Source organism: Capra hircus, chromosome 4 (genome assembly GCF_001704415.2).
Source record: "Capra hircus breed San Clemente chromosome 4, ASM170441v1, whole genome shotgun sequence".
In the NCBI taxonomy this organism is placed as follows: Eukaryota; Metazoa; Chordata; class Mammalia; order Artiodactyla; family Bovidae; genus Capra; species Capra hircus.
In genome coordinates, this window is record NC_030811.1 from 43,578,233 (window position 1) to 43,600,041 (window position 21,809).

Genomic DNA, 21,809 nt, shown 5'->3' on the forward strand with positions numbered 1-21,809 from the left:
CTTGGCAAAGGACTAATGCTCAAAAGGCCCAGCTCCATCCCGCGGTGGGAACTGAGAGTCAATGTGAAGCTGAGAGATAACTACTGACCGCTGCCACAGGAGGCAATACTCTTAAAAAAGATCAGTTGAGGCAAATAGCGGTTTGTTTGCTGTGGGTTTACATGCTACCTGTTCTGCAAGATTCTTACTGGCAGCCTAGTCGTGGCAAAAAAGCGGGCCTGCTGCAGCTAACTCCGATTTGCAGTGTACTTTTGGGCAAATCAATCGGTCCGGATCTCATTGTAAGATTGCTGTTACTTCTAGGTGGCTGGTTAAAGTTCGAAGTTTTATTCTGTAGGGTCCGGACGTGTTCTGTTGCATTGAAACTTCCCTGACAGGTTTGTATAGGAAGTCTGTAACATAGGAAGTCTTCCCAGTGCATGCAGGAATGGAAAGTAAGGGAGAAAAGAAAAGGGCGTAGTCCTGCGCCCCTTCCCCAGGCTCGGCTCCACTTTGGCTTCCCGCCTTCACCTTTCCGCAAGCCCCGTCCTTCTCTCCCCTCCGGCCTCTCCCACCCGCAGCCCCACCGCCCTCTCCGCCGGTCCTGCCCCTTTCTTCAGCTCCGCCTTCCTCTCCCACAGGCCCCCTCCCATAGCCCCACGCCCAACCTTCTTCCCGTCCTTTACCTTCCCCACAGGTCCCACCCGTCCCGCCGGCCCCGCCCCCCGTTTCCTGTCGGCCCGAGCTCCCTCTCCCTGAGCGCGAGGCAGGCTGGGAAGTTGGCTGCCGTAAAGATGGCGGCAGACTTGAAAAGCTGGAGGCGCTCCTGTAGCTCTGGTGGGCAGGAGGACGGGCTGAAGGCGGGGCAGGCGCGCTCTGGCCCTCCCTGACGGGCGTGAGGGGTGGTGCGTAGGGCGCGACAGACGCGCTCCCGCGGTCCTGAAGGGCCGAGGAGGGCAGGCTCATTCTCGGCGGCTCTGAAGGGTTGGAGGCGGGGCGTGTGGGCCGAAGGGGCGTGCGCACACGGGGCGGGGCGTAATCGCGGGGGCGGGGCCGCGCCCTCGGCCCGGAAGTGCGGGGTGTGGGGTGCAGGGCGCGGACGGCCCCTGGCGGCCACGGGTGGAGACTGCGGCCGGGCGAGCGGCGCAGGACCGGCGGTGGCCGCGGGGCCAGGGCGAGCATGTAGCGGCAGCGGGCGGCGCGGCGCTCCCGGGACGGGCCAGGCCGCGGGGGCCGCTCGCGGAGACATGGAGGAAGAGGGCAAGAAGGGCAAGAAGGTGAGCCTGCAGAGCGCGTCCGCCCGAAGGCTGAGCCGAGGGCGTGCTGGACCCCAGACCTAGGCAGGCGGAAGGTGGAGGGGCTGGAGCTGGGCGAGGAAGGGCTCGGGGGACATGGGAGGGTCCCTCGGGGCTGCCCGTCGGTCGGCCGGTACGGGGCGTGGGAAAGTCTGGCTTGGGAGGTCCGTGTAGGGGAGTTCTGATTTAGGCGGTTCGGTGTGGGGATGTCTAGGACGGGAGTCCGGCGTGGGGAGGCCCGGCACGGGGAAGTCCGAGGTGGGAGTCCGGCGTGGGGAGGCCCCAGGTTGGAAGTCCGGCGTTGGGAGGCCGGGAGGCTCACTCTGTTGGAGGTGAGCGTGGTGGGCAGGCCGGGACCCCCCGGTGAACGGCGCACGGTCGGGCCCGGGACAGGGTCGCGAGAGTCAGGCTCCGCGCGGTGGAGTAGGAGACGAGCCCCTGGACAATGGGTTTAGGTGGTCTTTTGCCTGCAGGGCGCGCGGGGGAGGAAGGAGCCACGCCTTTCCGCCCCTTCCGGTCAGTGACTCTCCCCCAAACCTAGGCTCTCCACATGGCCTTCCCGGCGGGTGAGTGACCAGGGGCTGCAGAGGAGCTGGCCCCTCTTAGGGGCCAGAAAGTTTTCTAGGGTTAGTGTCTTTGAGGAAATGGGGTGTAAGGTTAACGTAGAAACATTTTCTGCTTAGTTGACTTCATTATTGGAGTGTCAAGTAAAAACAAAAACTGCTTCATGATACAGCCGGTTCACGCTTCGGCCGGCGCGGGCTGAGTTTTGCTCTACCTAGTACCTCGCAGTGACGTTACATTTGGCAGTTGGATTTAGGACATAGTTCAAGAGGCTCCTTAGTCTGTGTACTTTTTAAACTATGTCTTTAATTACAGGCTCGGGTAATTGATAAAGAAACTCAACATTTTAAGGAGTCAAATAACCACATGGGATAAGCTATCATTGAAATGAATAGTGGATTTCAATGAAATGTATCCTTCTTAAGTACAGGCTTTATAATCCCAAGTGTCTTACTTGTTATTTTCATTTTCACGTATGTGCACTTTTATGCACAAGTTTAAAACAGTCCTTTATAAATGTTCTGATTTTCTGCTCTTCAGAGCCAGCTGTGTCCTTCAGTTGAGGATTACTCATCACAAGGGGCCCCATTTCAAAAGGTATTTCAAATGAAGTGCAGCCAGATGGTTTTCAGGAGATTGTGTTCTGCTTCTCTCGCTTTCTTTATTCATTGCTTTTTTATGTTCATAGTATGCCTGTCTAAATTCAAGTGCGGTATCAGTTGCAGTTACCTGCAAAGTTGGCTTAAGTCTGGAAAACAACCCAAGAAAGTGATTCTGTAAGCATCGACCACAGAGGGATGCTGCCCACCAAAAAGGGAGAAATCTGAGTTTAATGTTTCTACCAAAGCTGGTAGAAGGCTTCATAAGAAATACAGTCAGTTGCATCCTTCCCTGTCACAGATAGGCAGGTGGGCCAGGGCCCTATAGGAGGAGGCCTGTCACCAGCACTCTTGGCTGCCAGCATTCTCTAGATTAGCTGCCTCAGTTCTAGCAGAGGACCAATCCTAGCCACATGGTATCTTCCACAGTCAGTCCAAACAGTGTCTGCTAAGGAGAATTATTCCTTTCAAATGGGTACTAGCCTGTCTGTGACAGGGAAGGATGAGAATGACTGAATTTTTTCTAGAACTTTCTACCAGCTCTAGAAGAAATATTTGAATATTCAGCATATTGAGAGAGACAGAAGTGGTAAGACATTCCTGAGCTTTAGGAATAGAAGTAAAAAACCAGTGAAACTCAAAGAATTTTATCATGGGGCGCAATGGAAAGATTTAAGCCTAGAGAAGATTAATACATTACATTGTCTATTAAAGGAGATCGTCTGTTATTACATAGTTGCCTAAGCCAGGAGTTTAGTGTTTTCTCTGTATTTTGCCACTGCCCTAGCCCATTTTCCCACAGACAAACTAGACAGAAGGCTCTGAGGCATAGATTCCTATCCAGGCCACGACTTAGCACACTTTATCTCTTACTCTCAGCCAATTGCAAGCCAGCAGAACCTTTCTGCTCTCTCCCCCATTCAATGTGAGGTCACATACAGCTCAATCAGCTTGATGCTTAAGTTGTTCTCATTATGGTAAGTTAACCAGAGCTCTTTATTTTAAAGCTTCAACACCAATTCAACCTAAAGCAGCAAATAAAGACTTAATAGTTTTATGAAAGTAGCATTTGGACATTTAAATTCTCTTTCCAAGTTAGCTTCCTCAAAAAGTGCAGATTTAAACCTTAAAAAATGTGCACTGTAGGCTTTCCAGGTCTTCAGATGCTTGTCTCGGTGTTCTGTCGAGCAGTTATTCAGGCTTGTTCTAACATGGCCTATTTCCTCAGGACAGGACTCATCGAGCTGCCAGAGAACCAGTAGACCAGAGTGGATTTCATATAAAGTGCGCAGGTACAGCCCTGTCCTTTCTCAGGCTACCCTGGCACATATGATGAGGGTGACTTGAGCCAGTAATGCCCGCTGGAAGGCGCTGGGTGATGGGGTGTGGGAGGAGCTGGTGGGGAGGTGGGGAGGCCTGAGGGGTAAGCATGTGGACAGAGAGGTCCACTAGCTGCCGGAGGCCTGGGACCCGGGGAGTAGGTGTGACCACAGAGGTCCCACTCCTGCCTAAATGTCCCCAGAGTGACTGGTACCTTTCAGACCACAAGTCCTGCTTGAGGGTTTGGAGAATAAGGCTGCCTCCTTATAGAACAGACCCAAGATCCATGAATTTTTATACTATTCTGTCAAGATGTAATTCTTTTTTGTAGGAAATTTAGGTGTACATTTGAGTTGTATTATGTGCCTTTTAATAAAAACACTTGACTCAGATGAGGATCACAGCCCTTGGGAAGACACAGTTGTGGAAAGTCACTGTTGGCCCTCAACCATGTTCAGGTCCTGGTTTCTGCTGCTGCTGCTGCTGCTGTTGGGTCTGAGATCGCATGATTTCAGCCTGAATAAAGTTAAATCTTTTCCCATTTATCCATTTTATTTGTATTCTTTAAATTAAAAAAAAAATTAAAAAGTACCCTAGAAATATAGGACTTGGTGTAAATGATAATGAAGGTTTACTATTAATTTTGTTGGGTGTAATGTTTGTATTATGTTTTATCAAGTTCTGAACTGGTAGACGCATACACTGAGATACTTATAGGTGAAATAAGATGACTTCTGAGATTTGCTTTATTCATACTAGAGAGAAAAGAGGGGAGATACCTGAGTGCTTTGGCAATGGGTATTCATTATTTGTTGTTATTCTGTGAACTTTTGAAGTTTCCATATAAGAAGTTGGGAGAAAAAATTCCTCTCGGATGTGGGTCCCTTGTTACCAGCTCATGTACCTGCCAAGTCATCCCCTAGCTATGTCTGTGAGGAACTCGGAGCTTGTGCTAGACCAGCCCTCAGGCAGCCATACATTCCCCACAGGTCTGTGTGGGTATGTGTATGTGTTTGTATGGCTGAAATGAAAGTTTAAAGAAACAATTCTAAATAAGCAGTGCACGCTGGCTTTTTTTTGAACTGCTGGTCATGGCCTAATAAATTGCTTTTATAACTAAATTGAGTCTGTAGGTGTCCCGCCCATAATATGGGTTAACAGAGTGACTTTGGGCCTCTATACCTTGTTTTGTTTTCTCTCAAATAGTTGCCACAGGGATTCTTGGGTGGCATTTTGGCACCCTGGGCTGAGGAGGCCAGAAGACCACTGCAGGAGGTATCTGGTAGGGACCAGATGTCAGGCCATCAGTAGATGAGTCCAGAATAACTGGCAAACATGGGTTTCATTGCTTTTCCGGTTTGGATAATTGCCATTTATGTAGTGTCATGTATGTATTACTTTTTTGCATTAGGAACTTAGATTCCCTGTTCTTCAGTCGGGTGGATAACCCACTGACCATGATAGTTTAGACTCAGAAAGCTCATCAGAATCTTAGTAGTACTTTTTGTTTCTGCTCTGCTCATCATTTGAGAGGAAGATAGTAAGGGAAGACATTTCTGTGACAAGTCTACAAAGGAACTGCCTTGGAATGAGAAGGGATGTCAGTATTCTGCCCTGTGTGGTCAAGGACAAGTGCCTTTTGTCCCCTGTAGGTTTGGTCACTGCAGTTACTGTGGTCTTTTATTTTTTCATTTCTGTCAGCAGTAATAACCCACCTGCCCCGTCTTCATCACCACCCTGGTGTGACTCAGTTAAGTACTATAGATTTAGCTGATCTGTGTGAAATCATCCTGTTTATATATTTGAGTGCCTGTTTCATGCTTAGTGCAGTGAGAAGGGCTGAAGACGTTGCATTTTATTTGCAGGGTAAGCTCTTTACACTATGTTAGAAAATGAGAGAGGGCCAGTGCCATTATATCAGGAGAGACGCAGGCATCCGCTAATTTCTCTGGGGGCCATGGATGTGATACGCAGAAGCAGGAGAGGTGCTGGGAGGGCTTGGGGCCCAGGGCATGGGAGAGCGGAGTTTGCTTTTGGTCCTGTGTACAGCTGAAACCATTGGTGGTTTCCATTCATTCCTTAAAGAACTGTTCATTGCCATTGACTTTGCGCTGGGTGCAGATGCTAAGGATACACATGAGCTCTGTGGCGACAGAGCTTGAGGGGAAGCTCAGTAGACAGACGAGGATGGATTTTAACGAGCGTGATTTGATAAGAGTGAATAAGGAAACATTTTTGTTATGAAGACATCAAGTACAAGTATAGAGGAAATCTAACAAAGCCCCCGTACCTTAATGTCAAGTATTGTCAGTGCACGGGCAGCTTGTTTCGGGTAAATTTTTTCCTCATCCACTCCTGCCCCCCAAGTGTTACGGGCTGAACTGTACGCCACCCCCCCTCAATCCATGTGGTGAAGCCCTGACCCCCAATACTTCAGAATGGGTATGCATTTAGAGAAGGGCTTTTAAAGAGGTGCTTAAAGATAAATGAGGTCATTAGGATGGACCCTAATCCCATATGACTGATATCTTTGTAAGAAGCAGCAGTTTGGACAAAGAGACACCAGGGATGTGCATTCAGTAGAAACACGACATGAGGATCAGGGAGAAGATGAGCATTTCTTAGCTGAGAAAGAGGCCGTAGGACCTTGGTTTTGGACACGCAGCCTCCAGCACTGGGAGAAATACCTGTTTTTGAAGCCACCAGGTCTGTGGTGCTTTGCTCAGGCAGACTAAGACAGTGGGCTGTTTGGAAGCTGACCCTGAACATCAGGTTGATGTGCTGAGTCTGGTGCAGTCAGTCCTGTGCTAGGAAGGTTTTGGTGGGGCCCTGTCTCAGTCTAGCCCGGAGGTTCTGGGGACCTGGTCTGCACTGTCACCTTAGACATGGACGAGCTGCTTTAAGAGGCGGCATCACCTGTATGTGCCCTGGGCCACAAACTGCCCACTCTCTGTGGTCGTGTGGCCTTGGGTCTGTGGCAAGGCATGGGGCTGAGTCGTGTTGCCCAGCATCCATGCCATCATCCTGACTTGGGATTTTTGTGGGCCTTCTAACTACTCTGTTCGCTCTTTCTTATCTCTCAGTCCAAGGCCAGTGGCTCTTCTTCAAATGTGGTGCTCAGTTTTAACAGTTATGCAGTTGAGAGGGAATTTAGATTTGGATTTGTCAATTTAGCAGGGATAAAAAGGACATATTTTCTTAGGTCTGTGCCAGTGCCAAAAATGTTACAGTTTTTCCTCCTAAGTGTGCCTGAACAGTAGCAGTTTTCTGCTGGATTGTGTTAGGAATTAGGTGATTTGATCACAGGCATTAAATGTGTACAGTGCTATGAAAATAATCTTCTTTAGTGAGTGCATTGGGAAGTTGGAGTTTGGGCTTTTGTTTGAGGCTTAGGATGGTGAACTGCAGTGCATATGTATCTTGTAACCCAGGAGGCGGAACGAATAGTTGAATTCTGAAAGTGAGAAAAATGGTCAGTCTGACCCTGTTGTGTTACTGTTCTTCAGTAAAACCTGTTGTGGGAGTCGCCCGCTCGGGCTGGGGTATGTTGTTTTACCTGTGTTGTTACCTGTGACTCTGAGAAGAAGAGAAACTTTTATTTGAATAGTTTATTCTTCATTCTATAGTTTGAAATTACACACACTTATTTTCCCCAGACATATAATGTGCTTCCATGTGTTGTTACAGTAACTCTACAGTCAGGTGTGGTTTGGAATACTCCATTTTCCTTTTGCTGTTTACACGGTGGGGATACAGTTTTATTAATTAAAATGCCATGGACAGACCTGTGTGTTAGGTAGGTTATCCTCCTTGTCACATGTCAGGAAGTGTTCTGGGACCGACTGTGTCTTAAGTATTTTATTACTGCTGGTGGACATATCACGCTTCAGTTTTGTTCTGAGATATGCACAGTGTCTGAAGTGGACCTGCCCATGGTAATCTGATGTCAGACTTTTTCAGCTCTGTTCTAAGGCTCCTTTTCCCAAGTAATTGTGCCTCTTCAGCCCCACTTCTCGAAAGAGGAGTATGCAGCCATAGTCTGCTTCTTCCACACCCAGCCCCTCCCGAAACATTTTAAAGGGTTTAAATTTTTATTATGTATCTATCTATTTGGCCACACTGAATCTGAAATCTTCACTATGGCATGTGAGATCTAGTTCCCTGACCAGGGATTGAACCCAGGCCCCCTGCATGGGGAGCACGGAGCCTTAGCCACAGGATCACCAGGGAAGTCCCTACCCAAGCATTTTATTATGAAAAGTTTTGAATACACCAAAGTTGCAAGAATTTTATAGCAGATACCCATGTATACACTGCCTGCATTCTGCCATTAATTCTGCCATTCTGCTGTATTTGTTTTATCCCATATCTACCCATCTCTTCATCCTTCTACCCATCCATCAACCCATTTTGTTTTTCTGATGCATTTCAAAGTAAATTGCAGACATCAGTTCACTATGATCTAAACACTTCAGCGTACATATCGTTAGAGTTCAATATTTGTTTACAATTTTCTTTTGCTGTAGAATTTATGTATGGTGAAGTGTATGCATCTTAAATGTACGTTAGCTAGGGGCTTCCCTGGTGGTCCAATGGTTAAGAATCTGCCTTCCAGTGCATGGGATGCATCTACTTCTGCTTCATTAACTGCGCTAAAACCTTTGACTGTGTGGATCACAACAAATTTTGGAAAATTCTTAAAGAGATGGAAGTTACAGACCACCTTACCTGCCTCCTGAGAAACCTGTGTGCAGGTCAAGAAACAACAGTTGGAACTGGACATGGAACAAAAGACTGGTTCCAAATTGAGAAAGGAGTACGTCAAGGCTCTGTATTGTCACCCTGCTTATTTAACTTATATGCAGAGTACATCATGCGAAAAACGAGGCTGGATGAAGCACAAGCTGGAATCAAGATTGCCAGGAGAAATATCAATAACCTCAGATATGCAGATGACACCACCCTTATGGCAGAAAGTGAAGAAGAACTAAAGAGCCTCTTGATGAAAGAGGAGAGTGAAAAAGCAGGCTTAAAATTCAACATTCAGAAAACTAAGATCGTGGCATCTGGTCCCATCACTTCACGGCAAATGGATGGGGAAACAATGGAAACAGTGACAGACTTTATTTTCTTGGGCTCCAAAATCATTGCGGATGGTGGCTGCAGCCATGAAATTAAAAGATGCTTGCTTCTTTGAAGGAAAGCTGTGACAAACGTAGACAGCATGTTAAAAACAGAGACATTATTTTGCCAACAAAGGTCCATCTAGTCAAAGCTATGGTTTTTCTAGTAGTCAGGTATAGATGTGAGAATTGGACCATAAAGAAGGCTGAGTGCCGAAAATCGATTCTTTGGAACTGTGGTACTGAAGAAGACAGTTGAGGGTCCCTTGGACTGCAAGGAGATCAAACAAGTCCATCCTGAAGGAAATCAGTCCTGAATATTCATTGGAAGGACTGAAGCTGAAGCTCCAATACTGTGGCCATCTGATAAGAAAAGCTAATTTGTTGGAAAAGACACTATACTGAGAAAGACTGAAGGCAAGAGGAGAAGGGTGAGACAGAGGATAGGATGGTTGGATGGCATCACTGACTCAGTGGACATGAGTTTGAGCAAACTTCAGGAGTTAGCGGGAGAAGGCAATGGCAACCCACTCCAGTACTCTTGCCTGGAAAATCCCATGGACGGAGGAGCCTGGTAGGCTGCAGTCCATGGGATCGCTAAGAGTCGGACATGACTGAGTGACTTCACTTTCACTTTTCACTTTCATGCATTGGAGAAGGAAATGGCAGCCCACTCCAGCATTCTTGCTGGAGAATCCCAGGGACGGGGGAGCCTGGTGGGCTGCCGTCTGTGGGGTCGCACAGAGTCGGACATGACTTAAGCGACTTAGCAACAGCAGGAGATAGTGAAGGACAGGGAAGCCTGGTGTGCTGTAGTCCATGGGGTTGCAAAGAGTCAGACACAACTTAATGACTGAACAACAACATTAGTATTCTGTTTTACATATATGCCACAATTTGTTTTCTGTCACCTTTTATTGGACATTTAGGTTCTTTTTAGTTTTGTATTATAATGAAAAGCTTCTATGAACATCTGTGGATGACTCATTGTGTGGACATATGTTGTCATTTCTCTTCCCCAGATACCTAATAATGGACTTGCCCAGTTATATGGGAACTATATGTTTAACTTTATAAAACTGCCAAGCCATTTCCTACTGAATTTTTGTCTGCTAATTCTGTCAGTTACTGAGAGAGAGGAGGGGGGAGTGTTAAACTATCCAGTTATTGTTTCAGATTTCCTTGTTTTTCTGTTTTAGCTTTGTGTATTTTTGAAACTCATGTATATGCATATATAGGGTTACTGTGTCTTGAAATGGTTATTTTTTCATTATGAAATGACCATCTTTATTTCTGGTAGTCCTCTTTTGGAAATCTCTTTTGCCTGATATTAATATGGCCACACCAGCTGCATGTCTCCATGTTTAAACTTTTGGCTGCTCTGGGTCTTGGCAGCGTGTGGGCTTCTCTAGTTGTGGTGCACAGGCTTAGTTGCCCCATGGCATGTGGGATCTTGATTCCCCAACTAGGGATCAACCCGTGTCTCCTGCATTGCAGAGTGGATTCCTAACCACTGAACCACCAGAGAAGTCCCCCAGAGCTGTGTTTTTATCATAATTGCCAGAGGCAGAAAAACGCATTGCAGCACGTTCTGTTGGTGGTATTTTATCACCTGGAATTCTCTGGGTAGAAGACATTTCACAGCCATGAATTTCCCAGAGTACCAAATACCTGCTTGGGAAATCCTTTTTCCCAGAGACCCCCCAGCACCACATCCCTTTTGGGTTTGCCTTCTCTGTCTGCCTCATCTCATTGAACGCCCACTTTCAGCAGTGGAGTGTTGTGTTCTTGCCTCTCTGTCTTTTTTCTTCCATTTTTGGATCTCAGACACACAGGAATAAGTTATTCATACATATTATTGGTTCCTGCCAGGCCTGTCTGGTGTTTTCTGTTGGTTTTATTTCTTCACTTATTTGCTCTTTTTCTTTGAAACCCAATCCTCACTCCTCTTTCATGCCCCTCTTTTATTGACAACCATCCTTACCTGTGTCACTCAGGTCCTTTTGTTTGTGCGTGCCCTTGTAAAATGTGTGTTGTTTAAGAATCTTTTTATTTTGAGATAATTTCAAAATTAAGGAAAACTGCAAAACTAGCCTGTGAACCCTTTCAGAATTAGTGCTGAGGTGGTGGCTGTCAGTCTGCTGTGACTCCCACAAAAATGAAGCTCTGGCGTCACTCGGCATGTGCTGGCTTTGGGTGGCTGATGGAGAGTTCAGACAATAAAGACCTACTGTTCACTTTGCCAGGTGCAGGCAGACTGACTTTTGTTTTCTTCCCAGAGGGCACAGCTTTCTTCTGAAAGGCACTGGTGGTGCCTGAGGCGGGAGACAGGGAGCTACCTATTGTAGCAACACATTCAGGCCTGGTTACCATGCTGGGTCAAGAGAGTACAGTGACCCTGCTGTTTGAGGGCCCCATCAACCAGTGGCTTCTGTTACCCTGACTGGGTGGAACCTTGAGCCCATTCATGGGTTCAGTAGTGTGTCTTGGTCCTTTAGGGCTGCCAGCCACTCCTGCCGTGCATTTGACAGGGCTTGCCGCTCAGGGTCAGCTCCGCCAGTCTCCAGGTGTTCACAGCAGCTTCTCTCTGTTACATGGGTCAATGAAAACAACTAGCACAGCTCAAACGGATAAACCACAGTCAGTGTTCAGTTCAGCAACACAGGAGTATGTAGGCCACGGGGGATCAGGCTCCTAAACCTTGTCATCCTCCCGACATCCGAGACTAGTTCCCACATCCCAGTCTGGGCTGCTGTATCAGTAGCCACCTCCTCCCGCCCAGTTGCTCCACAGCCTCCCTAGCCAGCTTGGCTTTTCCATTTGTTCTGTTGGAATTCCAGCCTATAATATAAGATCCTGTTTACGATGACAGATACATACTTTAGGGTTAAAATGAACAGAAACATCCAGGGAGTTCCCTGGTGGTCCAGTGACTAAGACTTCAGGCTTTCACTGCCAAGGGCACGGTTCAGTCCCTGGTAGGGGAACTAAGATCTCTGAGAGAAACTCCCGAAGCATACAAAAGTGAAGTCGCTCAGTCGTGTCTGACTCTTTGCGACCCCGTGGACTGTCCGTGGGATTCTCCAGGCAAGAATACTGGAGTGGGTGTGGAAGACACTTTGTATTTGGATAAATAACGGCGTCATGACTGTATCAGCTTTCCTTGAGTTTATTTTTCATGTGGTCCCAATAAATAAACCTTTGGACTCTTTAATGGAGCGACATCACTTGACTTAAAGCTCATTTGTGTTATAAACAGGCAAGAACAATCTCTGAAAAAGAAGAAAAACAAGGAAACAACCCCAGATTGGGTCATGCTGTCATCCCCCTGATTAAAGCTGTGGGGTTGTCCTGGAATAAGCTTCAGGAAGTGGAGAAAATACAGAAACAGACCTCACTCCATGGGGAACCTAAGAGCACAGTAAAATGGCATTTTGAAGTGGTGGGGATATTGATTGACGGGTAGTACTAGGGTAACTGGACAGATGTATGGAAAAGGATAAACGCAGATCCATCCTTCCTGTACTAGAGTGAACAAAGGTGGTTCAGAGATTCAAGTGATTAAGCCATAAAGCTTCTAGGCAAAAAGATGGGTGAATTCTTCAGTGATGTGGGCGCTGTGGAACCTTTCATTATTCGAAATTCAGAGCAGTGAGGGAAAGACTCAGAAGATCTGATAACATGAACATAAAAAAGTAAAAATGCTTCCCAGGTGACTCAGTGGTAAATAATCTGCCTGCAATGCAGGCAACCCAGGTTCCATCCCTGGGTTGGGAAGATCCCCTGGAAAAGGAAATAGCCAACTCCCTCCAGTACTCTTGCCTGGAAGATGCTATGGACAGAGGAGCTTGGCGGGCCACGGCCCATGGGGTTGCAAACAAGTCGAACGTGACTTAGCGACTAAACAACAAGCCAAGTAAAAAGACAACAAATTAAGAAAAGTATTTGCAACTTACAAAACAAAAAGTAGTTACTCCCTGTGTAAGGTGCTTCTAAAAAATAGGGAAGACAAAAGCAGGACCTGATAGGAAAAAACAAATTAAGAGATGGGAAAAGACTGAAAAAGGAATGTAAATGGCTTTTAAATGTGTGAAAAAGCAACTGAGACTCTTGCATAATGAAAGGCGTGTAAATTAAGACCAAAGAAAAAAAGAGAATGAGCTACCCCTGTTCACCTTCAGGCCAGCAGAAATCCCTGCTTGATCACGCATGAGGAACTGACCAGCACGGCCCTGACAACTTGTAAGGGGCAAGGCCTGTCGGGACTAAGGTGCCCTGACTGACCCAGCATCTCGCTTCCAGAAACCTCCAAGGAAACATTGGCAAAAACATGAAGCAGTTTGTGTACCAGGCTGTTCCTTTTGGCTGCTTTCCACTTCTAGGATACAGGCTCACTAAACTGCGGTACATCCTCAGCAGGGTGGGAGGCAGCGTGGAGCCTTGTGCTTGGATGTGGATCTGAATGCTCTGATGCTTTTTAGATGGTTATCTAGTGGGAAGGGGTTGATATCTTAGCACGGGCCTTGTGAGTTTGAAACCATGTTATGTTTTACAGTATTACAAGTTGAATCCAAACGTTTTTCAAAAATAAAGGCACTTAAAAAAATCAAAAGCAAAGTATAAAAATGGCAAAACCAAACAAGATGGAACCCCACAGAGAGGAATTATTTTGGTTAATTAAATCATAGAAATTTGACAGCAGGCCGGCAGTGGGACATGCACTAAGGACAAGAAAAGTCACAAAGAAACTTTAAGCAAATTGTTTTCAGTAATCATTTTATTAGTAATAATGGTGGTGGCGGTTTAGTCACTAAGTTGTGTCTGACTCTTGTGACCCTAGGCCCTGTAACCTGCCAGGCTTCTCCATGGGATTTTCCAGGCAAGAATACTGGAGTGGGTTGCCGTTTCCTTTTCCAGGCAATCTTCCCAACCCAGGGATTGAACCCCAGTCTCCTGCATTGCAGGCAGATTCTTTACCCACTGAGCTATCAGGGAAATACAATACTGGTATTGTTGTTTTGCAACTGTTAAAATTGTTTTAGGATTTGTGGAATATAGTTACATTAGCAACATTATTCACTGGCTTTCATCCTAGGAGGATTGGGTGGGTGCAGAGAATACCAAAGAAGATAATCAATAGCCCCATAATCCTAAATTTGAATTCTATAAACTCTGGAGGTTTTTCTGTTAAACACAGAATGCTTATTTCCTTGCTATCTCTGGCACAGAGCCCCAGGAGGCAGTAGCACCCTCGGTGAGTGGTGGTGGGCCTGAGGCAGCACTTTACTCTGGAAGCAGCAGTGCCCATCGGAATAGTGGCAGATTCCACCATGCCACTGATAGTGGCGGTAGAGGCTGCCGCTGGCCTGTGGTGTCCTGAAGCATCCATAAAAAGATGACTAAAGAAGTTGGCTTAAAACTCAACATTCAGAAAACTAAGATTGTGGCATTCAGTCCCATCACTTCATGGCAAATAGATGGGGAAACAATTGAAACAGTGACAGACTTTATTTTGGGGGGCTGCAGAAGCACTGCAGATAGTGACTGCAGCCGTGAAATTAAAAGACACTTGCTCCTTGGAAGAAAAGCTGTGACCAACCTAGACAGCCTGTTAAAAAGCAGAGATGATACTTTGCCAGCAAAGGTCCATGTAGTCAAAGCTATGGTTTTTCTCGTAGTCATGTTTGGATGTGAGAGTTGGACTATAAAGAAAGCTGAGCACCGAAGAGTTGATGCTTTTGAAATGTGTTGGAGAAGACTCTTGAGAGTCCCTTGGACTGCAAGGAGATCCAACCAGTCTATCCTAAAGGAGATCAGTCCTGAATATTCATTGGAAAGACTGATGCTGAAGCTGAAACTCCAGTACTTTGGCCACCTGATATGAAGAACTGACTCATTGGAAAAGACCCTGATGCTGGGAAAGGTTGAAGGTGGGAGGAGAAGGGGATGACAGAGGATGAGATGGTTGGATGGTATCACCAACTTGATGGACAGAAGTTTGAGCAGGCTCTGGGGGTTGGTGATGGACAGGGAAGCCTGGTGTGCTGCAGTCCATGGAGTTGCAAACAGTCGGACATGACTGAGTGACTGAACTGAACTGAATGGACCATTCACCTTGGGTGGTTCCAGGGAACCAGCATTGCTGTGAAAGCTACAGCCAAAGAGAAAGGATGATGCATTTAACTTTTCTGAAAGATCGGTACCTCAGGGTGACCAAAGAGTCTAGGAGGGAAAAGGCCTCTTTATGTAAATATTTCTGCTAATAATAGAAGAAGGAATGGCGGAATTAGACTGTTGAAAAATATCACATCCAAATATGAGGCAAGGGCCAGTCCATAGCCATCTGAGGCAGGTCACTGCCCCATATCATGTGCACCCTGATGGAAGCGTTCTTGCAAAAAACATCACACTTGAGTTAGATAGAGCCTCAACAGTCTGTAGGAAATGCCTCTCCCTCTCCCTCAACTGCATTTATGAATGCTGTTATTCTCGAATGCCTCTAAACCCTCTAGAATTTAAGCGCCTGTCCAGGCTCTCATTTGCCCTCTGTGCTGCCTTGGCCTTTCTCTTCCGTGCCTACCCTAGTGGTGATTGCATCTGTTAGAGCAGAACAGGTAGGCTTACATGTGCAGCTGGTTGGCTTCCTTTAGTTTGCTCTGTTTCCCTGGTTGGGGCAGCTTTGGGGCCTCGGGAGGGTTGTGTGTGCATGCAGGGGGACCTGTTGGGGAGCAGGCGGCGGACTCAGGCCCCACAGTCAGCCGAAATGAGGCATGGGGACCGCTATGCATCCTGAGGTCTCTGTATCTCACTCTTGATTCCCTTCCCCTCAGGACCACCTGGTCCTGCTCTGTGGGGGCAGCTTTTAGAAAGAAGGAGAAATCGGAGCCCAGACAGTACCTGCAGTGCCCTGTGTCTCTAAAGAGATAGTCCAGACAGTACCAGATGTTTGTTCAAACAAATCTAGAGTGGTACTGCTGTCCCGGTGTACTGGATTTTCTACATCTGCAGCATGTGTGGTAGTAATTAAGGCATGAAATGACTGTTCTGAACCAGTCTTTTCAGAATCTAGAAATATTAAACTTTGTTGCAATTTAAATTGAACCATATGAAATAGTCATTTTTATGAGCAGAAAACCACTGAAAATTAGCACTTTAATTTGATCAAATCTAACTTGGCCACCTGATGCGAAGAACTGACTCATTTGAAAAGACTCTGATGCTGGGAAAAATTGAAGGCCTGCGAAGAAGGGGATGACAGAGGATGAGATGGTTGGATGGCATCACTGACTCAATGGACATGTGTTTGAGTAAACTCTGGGAGTTGTTGATGGACAGGGAGGCCTGGAGTGCTGCAGTTCATGGGGTTGCAATGAGTTGGACACAACTGAGTGACTGAACTGAACTGAATGTAATGTTAATTAATATTAGTAAAATTGTATTACATTTGTTATATTTTGAGTTGTGACTATATATGATCACTCTAATTAACCAAAACGGTTAATTAAGTAGCTTCTCTTTGCAGCCATTTTGGACTATCTAGAATCTTCACCATCAACAAACCCAGTTTCCCCTTTTCAGGATCAGATTTGACCCTGAAGAAGTTAAAGTGAGCTTGCTCAGGGACACACTGTTTAGTTTCAAAGTTGTATTTTAAACTCAAGAGTCCTGGAAGTAGGTAGAGGCTTTTGTAGGCTGGGAGTCATGGAGGTGTGCCCCCCGACTGCTGTGTCCCAAAGCAGACGACACTTGGCCTGAAACAGGCAGGTTGGCCTCTCCCACTGCATTGGGGACACGGTGTGGTCAGGAGGGGGAGCCCCAACAGTGCTCTCAGCTTGCTTGTTCATTCTTTCTAACTTTGTAGTTTGGTTTTGCAGAATGGTTGGACTTCCAAAATAATGTCTTTCAGTTGACTATACCATATTGGCTAGAAATGTGGGGAGGCCACCCATAGGCTCTACAGGCCAGAGATAGTAGGGAAGGTGTGCTGGTTTAGAAAGAAGATGTATTGGGTTTAGTAAGAAGATCTGCTGGTTTATTTAGAAGATACACTGGTTTAGCAAGAAGATTTAATGGTTTACTTAAACTGACTGGTTTAGTAAGATGGGCTGGTTAAATTAGAAAAATCCACTGGTTTAGTTAGAAGATGTTCTGGTTTAGTTAGAAGATGCACTGGTTTAGTTAGAAGAGGTGGTGGTTCAGTAAGATGATGTGTAGGGTTAGGTAGAAGACGCACTGGTTTAGTATAAAGATGTGTGGGTTTTCTTTGCATCTTTTTGTGCACGCAGCCTGTTCGGATTTTGTCAGGAGTTTCAGGGTGTTGCCTGCCTCTTTAACTTTTTCAAAAAACTAAACAGCTTCAGTGGGGTTTGCAGAAGGAAGCTGTGGTTTATGGTCTTCCTGTTCATTCACATGTTTTTTTCAGAGGGAGGGCGAACATCTGACCATATTTTTCAACCAAATCAGAAGTGAACAGAGGAGAATGCACAGTAACTGTCGGCAGAGGGGGAGGAACCAGAATTCCTCCAGAGAAATTCCTCCTCAGACAGACTTTCCGACAGGGTATCCCATGGAGAACGAGGTAGGTGCAAACCCAGTGTGGAGAGAGCCATCTAGAATGACTGTTGGGTCCTGTGACCTTCACTTTGGGAGCATGGGGTGGTGGAGGGTTCCTGCTGGCTTCCGGGTCTGAGAACCGGTGGCCGGTGAGAGAGATGAGGAGCTTTTTGTAGGTGTTTGGGTTTGTCCATCTTCGCCTAAGGAGTGGAAGACTGGGGGTGTCACGTCTGCTGTGGATTTATAGTCAGTTAGGGCCCAAGATCTGAGTTCGAAAATGATTTAGGGAAAAGGTCAGGAAAGAGTGCAGTCCCAATCGCGGACTCACGCCTGAGTTTCATTTGTGACACCCAAGGGAAGATGAAGGGGCTGTGTGCCCGGCCGGAGTGGTCTTGGCCGTCCGTGGAGGGTCAGACACTGGGTGTCAGTGGAGCAAGCCACCGCAGTGGAGGGCAGGTTCACGCCCAGTCCTGAGATGGGGAACTTGAGTCTGTAAGGAGGTCCTGGGGCGCTGGCTGTGTCCTGTTCTTTATTTAGGACTCTGAGGCACCTAAGAAGGGCTCTTTTTCTGTTGGTAGGCGCTTTTTAACTTTTAAAATTTGTTGATTTGCATTACAGGGAGTGGTGGAAGGTAGTTGGAGTTAAGATAGGCAATAGTGCGATGCAGTTTAAAACAGTGGTACTTATAGGAGAGAATTTGTGAGAGTGCCTTGCGCACCTGGGCAGGTCTGAACCTGGGTGGAGTAGCCGCTGCCTTGCCCAGCTGGACAGAACTGTGGCTCTGCCCAGCCTACCCTCTGGCCTTGGTGTTTCCCCTGGCCTTGTCCTGCAGCCCTGTGCTGGAGCCAGAGCGTCACTGAGCTGCTGTCTTCTCTCTCCCTCAGCAGAAGGGGCCCTGGGGTGGGGATAAGGGTCCTTCAAGGTATAGCCCCAGTGCTGGGCACAGGCTCGATGTCCGTTAGACATTTGCTGAATGCCCAACTGAAGGACCCCAGGGCCTTGCTCTTGAAGCCTTTGTTCAGGGGCAGTTCTGTGTTATGTACTAAAGGAGTAAATAAGGCTTCCTGAGCACTGCACTGGGGCATTCGAGGTTCCCATCACGGTTTCTTTCCTTCACTGCCACACACTTTCTCCAGAATGTGCTGAGCTGCGAGTTGTGCCCGAGGAGCGAGTTCGTAGATGTTTTCACCTTATCATTCCTTTTGGTCTCCAAGTAGAGGCTGCTTTTCCAGGAGTGGTTGTGCTGCTTCCTCAGCTCATGCATTTCTTACTGTAAATTAATAAACAGACGCTCTGACAGAGAACATAGCCTCTGAGAATTTGTTTAGGAGACGCAGGTACTCAGAGCCTCGTCACCTCAACTGAGATTCTAGGCCAGGCTTTAATAATACCCAGGGCCAGCCTGACCCTGGGGCCCTCCTCTAGGAAAGTACTAAGTGGACCAGAGTCAGTTGTGTGTGTTTAACTAAAAGCTACATTTGAGATTTCCAACTTCAAAAGTTGTTTCAAGCATAAGATGGAAAATGCTGCAAGACAAGTTTTTTAAAAAAATATTTGTTTATTTCTTTGGCTGCGCCAGATCTTCATTGCAGTATGTGGGATCTAGTTCCCTGACCAGGGATCGAACCCGGGCCCCATGCATAGGGAGTGTGGAGTTTTAGCCACTGGAACCGCAGGGAAGTCCTTTATAAGAGTATTGTAAGGATCTAGGGATCACTTTGGAGCTAGTTCTAGAAAGCGGCGTGTGTTGCGCATGCGAAGTCTGCATGAAGCCCTGTGTCCCCTCCCTGGCTCTGTGCCTTGGACCTTCAGCCAGTTCCTTTCAACACTCAGGGCCCCGTTTCTTCACAAGAGACTGGGACGCAGATGCACTCTGGGTGGCATCAGCGCCAGGGCAACATTCACCAAGAGAAACTGTGCTTGGTGCTGGGCTCTCTCCAGGGGCTCTTTCTTCCATCTTTTGGGTCTTAGATTATAAGATTGTTTTGGTGGTGATGAACACGAGTGCTCAATAAAAATACCTGTTGAATGAAGAGTAAACAATTGCACAGGCTAAAACCATTTAAAAAAAAACTGTACTGATTTGGAGGCTATTCCAGTGAATGAAAGAGTCCACAGTCATTTAATGGAGTCCTGATTCTGTGTGTCGAGAGTATTTTTAATTGTTTGTCAGTGTATTTAAGCAACTTATTGACCAGAGACGTGTTAATATGTCTTTTGTTTCCTGAGTGTTATTGACTAGAGACATCTCAGCTTTCACCTATATAACAAATCACTGGCCACAGCTGTTAGTTTCTGCAAAAATCTCATGGTCAATTACGTATTAACTGGAACTTCCTTTTACATTTCATGTTTAAAAGCACCATTAGTTCCAAAACCCTGAGGTGCCGTCTTGTTCACTGTGTTTCTGGAAAAGCTGAGGGGCCCCCGCCATGCCTGCCATACCCCAACTCGCAGCTGGGTGTGCTTTCTAGCTCCTGCAGTGGGAGCTGGGTGCGCATCTCCTGTGTCACATGCCTGCTCTCTTTGGGTGGAGCAGCTGCCCGCGTTCTGCGCTGAAATGGGGCGAGGCAGCAGAGGGAGGCTGCAGGTTTGCTAGGGTGTCTTTCTTTACATAATGGTTTCAGCATTCCACTTTCTAGGAAGGCTCAGCCACTGGTGAAACTTCTTTGGGACATTAAGAAAAAGCACGTGGTGCCTTGTGTATGCAAGGCTAAGGACTAAGTTTGGGAAGCTGTGTCTGATTCCCAGTCAGTTAGGCCACATTCATGCTTGACCAGGTGGTCTGGTGTGCGGCCCGGGTTGCAGGGGCAGCTCCCTTTGCCTCTGCTAGCCCGTGAGCAGTGGAGATCTGGCACCACGCTACATCACAGGGCATGCCTTGTTGCCAGGGTAGCTCCTTTAAATACAGGACATTTTGGCACTGAAACACACCTTTGAGGCACCTGACTAGCAGTTCTCATCGTGGGTTCATCTGCTGTGGGCTTGGTGGTGACCACCTTGAGGATGGGAATTCTGTCTCATGCCTCCGCAGCACCTTTCTGATGACTGGCTGGCAGAGGCACCAAACCCCTTCATTAACCAGTTTTATTTCTCCTCTGTGGGGTGCTGGGTCACAAGAGGTAAAGGCAGAGGAAGGCGGAGTGGGGCTCAGCATAGGGAAAGCTGATCCTCGAGCCGTAGCGGGGATCTGCAGTGGGCTGTCCTGGTTTCTTCGGCTGGCAGAGTGTCTCCGTACGGTGGGTTGTAGGTCTTGGGCTCTGGGTCCTTTCCAACACAGACTGTGACTTTATGACCCGTCCCTCATTGTTAAAACAACAGCTTGGGTTGCATGCGCTGTGTGGCCCTGGTGCTTTGGCTGACCTTGGCAAACCTCTCACCTCCAAATTGGTTTCCTGATGCTCCCAGGTGTAGAGGAGTAGCAAGGTGGAACATCAGACAGATTGAACTGAGCTGTTTTCACCCACTGTCAGATTCAGGATCATCCACATCTGTGCCCCGACTGGTTATGATCTGAGAGAGTGAGTTCTGTGAGGTTAGCAGGTAGAAATGGTGTAGGGGCAGATGTTTACTCTGGCCAGTTTCGGACATAGGTCATCTCTGTAACGTTGTGTTACATGCCTTGGTATTTCCATAGCCCTAGGGCAGTGCCTTGTACATCATAGGAGCTGGGAGGCTCTCAGCGCAGATACACAGTCAGGCAGAACAGGATTGAAGCGTCATCTGTGTGGGATGCCAGCCAGAGATGGAATCACAGTTCAGTATGGCCTGGCCTGGCCTGCTGCAGTCACGCTGGTGAAACATGTTTATATTCCCAGCTTCCCTTTCAATGCAAAGTTTACTATCGGTGCTTGAGTGGGAAATTGTGGGTGACCGTTTCCCACCATTTCCATGTGAGCCCTGCATGGCGGCAACCTCGTCCAGACCCTACCCCCTACTCCTGAATTTCACCTGAAGTGCCCCACCTTCTTCTCTCCCACTCTCCTAACTTGAGTGGGAAATTGTGGGTGACCGTTTCCCACCATTTCCATGTGAGCCCTGCGTGGCAACAACCTGGTCCAGACTCCGCCCTCCACCCCCGAATTTCACCTGAAGTGCCCCACCTTCTCTCCCACTCTCCTAACTTGTGCTGGGGCTGACAGTGCCTGTGGGAGGGAGGAGAAAGAAGCCTGAGAGGATCAGGAGGGCGGTCCGTCTGAGAGTTGGGATCAGCCTTCATGGGCTTCTCCAAGGGGCACCCTCTGTCCACTCTGCAGTTCTGAGACGGTGGAGATGACGCTGTCCGTGTGATTATGATATTGATTATCTTGTCCCTGGCTTAAGTGTTCAGTTCAGTTCAGTCGCTCAGTCGTGTCCAGCTGTCTGCAACCCCATGA

General features: G+C 47.3%; 1 protein-coding gene across 5 annotated transcripts in view; it reads left to right on the forward strand.

Moving 5' to 3' along the window:
- CCM2 (CCM2 scaffolding protein) overlaps nucleotides 1,039–21,809 on the forward strand; it is a 51,904-nt gene continuing 31,133 nt past the window's right edge. For 2 of the 5 annotated variants that reach the window (XM_018047047.1, XM_018047048.1), the window contains exon 1: nucleotides 1,039–1,256. In XM_018047047.1, coding sequence (XP_017902536.1) covers nucleotides 1,227–1,256 — 30 coding nt within the window. In that variant the 5' untranslated portion in view covers nucleotides 1,039–1,226. Of the gene's footprint in view, nucleotides 1,257–1,747; nucleotides 1,841–2,378; nucleotides 2,436–3,665; nucleotides 3,730–17,302; nucleotides 17,459–21,809 lie in introns of all 5 variants that reach the window. The other 3 variants (XM_018047044.1, XM_018047045.1, XM_018047046.1) reach the window with 3 other exon arrangements.